Genomic DNA, 6098 nt, shown 5'->3' on the forward strand with positions numbered 1-6098 from the left:
CCTGCCCCCCCAGTGCCCGCCTGTCGTCCCCCCCCCACAATGCCCGGCAGGGCTCAGTTTTGCTGTTCTCATTCTCCTCGAGCAGTGGGCTGGGGACACCCCTGGGGCTGGGGCCCCACCTGCAAGGTCGAGGAGGGAAGAAGCCCTTCCACAGCACACGGCCCTGGCCCCGCTCCAAGCCTGCAGCTCCTACCTTGTCCAGCAGATTTAAAGGAACGACCTTCTTATTCACGGAGGCCGCTCGGCACAGTAGCTGTTTGGCCTCTTCCGTCTTCCCTCTCACCATCAGCCACCGTGGCGACTCCGGGAGAATCCTGTGGGACCCATCCCTCTCATCTCATCCTTCCAGGATGCTCCCAAGACCCAAGTCAGCCCCACCCAGCCTCGCCCATGCCCGTCCTGCCCCAACGGGAGATGACATGGACACAGGAGGCCTTGAAGGCCACCACCACCCTGGGGATGCCCTCTGCCCCTCCCCGGCAGCCGGTCCCTCCCCTGCCCAAGCCACACACAGCCCCCCACCCCTGCTGCCCTGCCTACAACTAACTCCTCACCCTCAGAGTCCTCTCTAAGAACGCTCTCCTTCTCCACCTCAGGGGACGTCCTGAGGGCACCGTCCTCCATGCCCACCCCTCTGTGAGAACCCCGGTTCTCACAGCTGGGACTTTTCTGGCTCTTTCTCTGTCTCCCTAACAGCCCGGGGAGTCTAGGGGGGTCCAGCACCCTGCCTGGGTGAATGGAGAGTGAACAAAAATCTCCCCCGTCCCATCTCCTCCCCTGCCACATCCCATTGCCTTTGACCTCAGAGTAACTCAACGCCCTCCATGTTTTCCAATCGTCCTACGCGGTCCGAATCCACGCGGAGTGATATACACAAGCACTTGTTATACCAGAAATTGTGCTTGGTGCCCCTACATGTATGGTCTTGTTTAATCCCCCCCAGACCTTGGACGTTATATTATTATCCCCACGTAATTCCCAGCCTTAGGGAGTAGGGACCTGCTCAAGGTCACAGAGGTCGAGCAGGTATGAGCCTAGGGCCTCTGCTAAGGCACTCTGCATAAAACTCTGTATTAGCCCCTTCTGGTTTCACATGCCACCATCCCTGCCTCGGCCTGAACTTTGTGGCTCGTTCACCATGACCCCACAGACAAGCTCAGCCCTTGGCCTGCCCCGGCTCCTGCCCCCATTCCCGCAGGGACCGGTAAGCAGTAATCCTTTTCCACTCTAAGGCTGCAGAATTCTCCTAAAGAAAGTCATCACACTGGGACTTCCTCAAAAGACGGGAGATTGACCGCATGTCCTCTGGAAAATTGTTGTTGTTGCCGGCAAGTTGATCCCAACTCATGGTGACCCTATGTGTGCAAAGTAGAACAGCTCCATGGGGTTTTCAAGGCTGTAACCTTTCAAAAGCAGATCACCCGGCCTGTCTTCTGAGGCACCTCTGGGCGGGTTTGAACCATCAACCTTTTAGCTAGTAGCTGAGCTTAACCATTTGCATCACCCAGCCACCATATTCTATAAAATTAAACCAAACCAAACCAAACCCATTGCTGTTGAGTCGATTCCAACTCATAGCGACCCTATAGGACAGAGTAGAGCTGCCCCATAGGGCTTCCAAGGAGTCGCTGGTAGATTCCATCTGCCAAATTTTTAGTTAGCAGCTGGGCTCTTAACCACTGTGCTGAGGGACAAAAAGATACAAACTCTCACCGACAAAGAGTGTGGGAGAGCGAACATAGTGGGGGAGCGTTCCCACATTACCGAAGCCCGGGGGGTTGGAGGGTCCTGCTGACTGAGCCGGGTCTGCGAAGGGAGGTGTGGGGAACTGGATAGAGCATCCCAGTGCTCAGAGATGGGGCCCCACCAGCTCCCTCTGCAGTTTGCACCTGGAGCACAGAGGCAGCAGGGACGCCTGGGGCAAGGGCTGAGGCTAAACCCGGGGGAAGTGAGCAGAAGTCCTATAAAGATGACAAGATTCCCTGCCTCCACCCCCACCAGGGAGGAAGACAGCCTGCGCCAGGTAACTACCTGGCTTTGGCAGGGGGCCCCTCAGGGAAGGGAGCGAGACACCCAATAGCAGTGCTTCTCAAAGTGCGGTCCCCGGAGCAGCAGCATCGACATCAGCATTCCCTAGAAATTTGCTAGAAATGCATATTCTCTCAGGCCTCACCCCAGACCTGTTAAATCAGAAACTCTGGGGGTTTTGATAGGCCAGCAGGGGATTCTGGTGCTTTTTAGAGTTTGAGAATCGCTGCCCTAAAGGATTATGTGCCAGCCCATCAGCTGCCTCTCACCCAGAGTGGCCCCTTAGCTTCCTAGTGGCTCTCTCTTCAATATGCTGACTGAGCACAGAGATCACTAGCTTTTGAAGAGAACCTCCCACATGGAGAGTCCAAACCAGAGGACACAGATAATGCCCAAGGGAACAGGAGGATAAAGAATCAAAAGAAGACAAAACTCTTACTTGTACTCTCAAAACGCTGAGAATGTTTTGTGATTTTATGCGCGTACAACAAGATCCAAGTGCCACCGAGAAAAAAAATAAAATCAGAGAATAAGGAATAGCAGGGTAACAGAATGTTAAGTGGGATTTCTTTCGTTTGTTTGTTTTGTTTTTAATGTCCTGGAATTTCAGCTGAAGTCCCAAAGCTGGTAACTATGAGTGATAACCACACCTTCTAAAGAGAGGCCTTACCACATTCAGAGGAGGATTAGTAAAATAAATAAATAACAACAAAACAGCAAAACAGCCCAGGGGCCACCTCCCTCAGCCACCTATTTAGGCTGGAAAGATTCAATTCATGGAAGTGGGAGGGTCTTGGATCTCCTTCCTTCCTCCCTGGCTCAAGCCAGATGTGGCGACCCCAAGCACACTCCTTAGATAGATTGGGGGCTGCCTTCGAGAAATGGAGTCTGGTCCCTGTTCGTTGGCTGGAGCTTGCTGACTCAGGAACATGAGGGCCTGATACTCCAGAGTTTATGGAAGAGGTCTCCTGAACTTCGAGGGCCTACACAGGCCCAGAGACCGGGGCCCTCTCTCACTGAGGCCTGATGAAGGCAGGAGGTTGGTGGGAGCAGCCCAGGATGGCAGGATGGGGGCTGGGGGGCGGTGAGCATACTGCATCTGGATGTTGAGTTTTGTTGGCCAAGTGGACCTTGCTGTATTGAAGGCACCCATGTGCTAGGGTGAGAAGACCCTGCACATGTGGGGTGAGCTGCCAAGGACAGGGGCTAGGGGAGGTCACAAAGAGGTTGGCCAGAGAGCCCCTGGGCCTCAGGAGACTATAGACTCCGAAGCCCGGCAGGCGCGCTGAGGGAACCGGCGTTTGAACGTCCGCCCACAGAGGGCGCTGACGAGCAGGCTGTAACCTCCCCTGCAGTACAAGGCTTTTGCCTTTCTTCTCCCACGCCCCCATCCTCTGCCGGCAACAGCACTGAAGCAGGCCTCATTCTCTTGGCCACTGCACGCCAAGGTCGGGCCTGGGCTACGTAGGGGTCAGGAAAAGCCGTAAATTGGGCATAAGACTGAAGTTTAAATGGGGCTGGTCTGAATTTTTTAATGCCTGAAAACAAGTCTTAATTACCAAAACCAAGACTTATTCTTACAACTAAAAATGACTGGAAAGAGATGGAACCTGCTCAAGATATTGTCAAGTGGTGGGGAAGGGACAGCCAACAGGACATGTCTGAAGGCAGTGGCTGAAGAAAAATGTACCCCAACGAGCTCAGCCCATCGATAACTGTCTATTCATATTACACAGAACCACGGAGACACCTACCAACAGAGAGAGTTGAAAGAGTTCAGTGTGACGGCTTCTGGGAAAGGAACTGGGGGCTGGGGTTGTAGGAGAGACTTATTTTCATCACAAACCTTTTGGTACTATTTAATGTTTAACCATATGCATCTATTACATTAATAACGTTAAAAAATATTTTCAGGAAAAATATTTCCCAGCTACAAGACAAAGTCATGTCATCTGGCAGGATGGGTCCCCACACTCACTTGGGTATCTTAAGGACTATCAAGGCTGGTCTCCAGCTTCTGCATAGCTTGGAAGGTCTCCAAGCCACCTGGAGCCCTGGCGGTGCCGTGGTTAAGAGCTCAGCTGCTAACCAGAATGTCGGCAGTTCAAATCCACCATCTGCTCCTCGGAAGTCCTATGGGCAGTTCTACTCTGTCCTAGAGGGTTGCTAAATCCTATGAGTCTTTCGCTAACAGTCCTCTGACTGTGAGTCGGAATTGACTTTACAGCAACGGGTTTTTGGTTTTCCAAGCCACTACATGTCCTTACTCTTGGCTGGTAACCCCACCTCCCATAATCCATGCTGTGTATGGTGCAGTGGTTAGAGTGCAGGGGCTCTGAGCCAGACAGCCTGGGTTCAAATCCCAGCTCCACCACTTTCTAGTTGTGTGACCTTGGGTAACAACAGAGTTACTTAGACTCTCTGAAGCCTCAGTTCTCCCCCCGCCATCCCCTACCCCGTAACATGGGACTTGCAAGGCCCATTTTTTAAGGTTGTAAAGATGAAATATAATTTCAAGGTTCAATATGATAAAATATAATTTCAAGATTCAATATGATAATTTCTTCCTGCAGAACTGCCTAGCCCTTAACAAATGAGTGGCCTCCCTCTCGGCCTTCTCTCCTGTTCCTCTCCCCTTCCCACCATCCCACTCTTGTTCCCATCCCCTCCTCTAACGCCTCCAAGCTTTGCTCCATGGGTTGTCCCTTTGCAGCTTCAATCCTTCACGTTCCTGTCTGTGACTCCTCTCCAACTAAAAACATCAACTCCCATACCAGTCACCACTTTTCCCCTGCCCACCTCAGCCCAACACCGTGAAAGAGGCATCTCCCACATGGCACCCCTTCCTCAGCTCCTAGTCACCCCTCACCACTCCACTGAAGCCACTTAAGAAGGTCACCAAGGCCAAAAGACCCTTCCCCAGCCTCACTTTCTTGCCTTCGACCCTGACCATCTGCTTCTCCTCGAACCTCACCTTCCACGCTCCTCCTGCTGACTGACCACACCACCGACACCTCTGAGGAGGGTTCATTTGGAGTTTCGGGGGCTCCTCCCTTGGCTCCTTCTCATCTCATCCACATGCACTCTCTCCCAGGGGGAACCTCACCCACTCCCACAGCTTCGGGAACCCTCCACACCCCCGATCTCCAGCCCGTCAGACCCATCCCTGTGCACAGCCCGCACTCCCTTGCTCACCAGATGTAGGGGATGACTGCGAACACAGGAGCCCCGCCCACCAGAAACAGCAGCCGCCAGTGGGGGAGGCTGTAGGCAAGCCCCGACAGTAACAGGGTCCCGGCGGTGAAATAGCAGTGGGAGAGGACGGTAGCGCGGGCCCGGTGCTCACCCACTAGCCACTCGGTGACTGTACAGAGGTCCAGACGACAACACCAGTCAGCTCAGGTCCCCAGGACTGCCCCCGTACCCAGCCCCCTGAGATGCCCCGACCCTGCCCTGGGCAGCTCAGACTGGGCAAAGGCTTTTCTGCCTGCTCACAGTCTGTCCCCGGGTCCAGGGACAGCCCCTCCAAGCCAGGCAGAGTTGCTACACCCTAGGCCCCTTGCCTGACCCCCCAGTCTCAACCTGGTTGCTCCCCCCTACACCACCTCCGGCCCGACCACACGCCTCTCGCGGAGAAGGCCTGGCACGTGGCGCAGGCAAGGAGTCACTGGCCCCGCCTTTGCTCTGAGCACCTAGGCTTTGGCCAGCGAGGCCTAGGGCTCTGTGGAGGCCCCAGTTCCCTCCGGGGGAGCTCGGGCAAGTTCCTGCCGGGGGGGACCCTGAGCACACCAGGCCATTGCAGCTGTAACGCTGTAACCGCCCAAAATCAACAAGCATAAAGGGCTTAGCAGCTCGTCTGTCCCTCTCAAGAACTCAATAAATGTAAGCTGTGTGCGGGGGTACGCAAGGGGCACGCGGGGAGAATGTGTGGGGTAGGGTGGGGGCTGAGGGTGGAGGGGCAGGCTGGGCACCGACCCCGGCATAGCCAGGCAGCCGGGAGCGGAGGCTCCTTCCGGCTCCGCCTGCCTGAGCAGCCTCGACTCTGTCCGGTGGGCCCCCGGCCCCGGCCC

General features: G+C 54.9%; 1 protein-coding gene across 1 annotated transcript in view; it reads right to left on the minus strand.

Annotated features, from left to right (window-relative positions):
- The window catches only part of SLC22A14 (solute carrier family 22 member 14), a 15214-nt gene that overhangs the window by 6710 nt on the left and 2406 nt on the right, over positions 1-6098 (minus strand). Inside the window, exons 4-6 of the mRNA XM_023732201.1 lie at positions 5629-5668; positions 5224-5392; positions 194-314 (exon numbers count right to left, since the gene is read on the minus strand). Coding sequence (XP_023587969.1) covers positions 194-314; positions 5224-5392; positions 5629-5668 — 330 coding nt within the window. The remainder of the gene's footprint in view (positions 1-193; positions 315-5223; positions 5393-5628; positions 5669-6098) is intronic.

This window comes from Trichechus manatus, unplaced genomic scaffold (genome assembly GCF_000243295.1).
Source record: "Trichechus manatus latirostris isolate Lorelei unplaced genomic scaffold, TriManLat1.0 scaffold00049, whole genome shotgun sequence".
Taxonomy (NCBI): domain Eukaryota; kingdom Metazoa; phylum Chordata; class Mammalia; order Sirenia; family Trichechidae; genus Trichechus; species Trichechus manatus.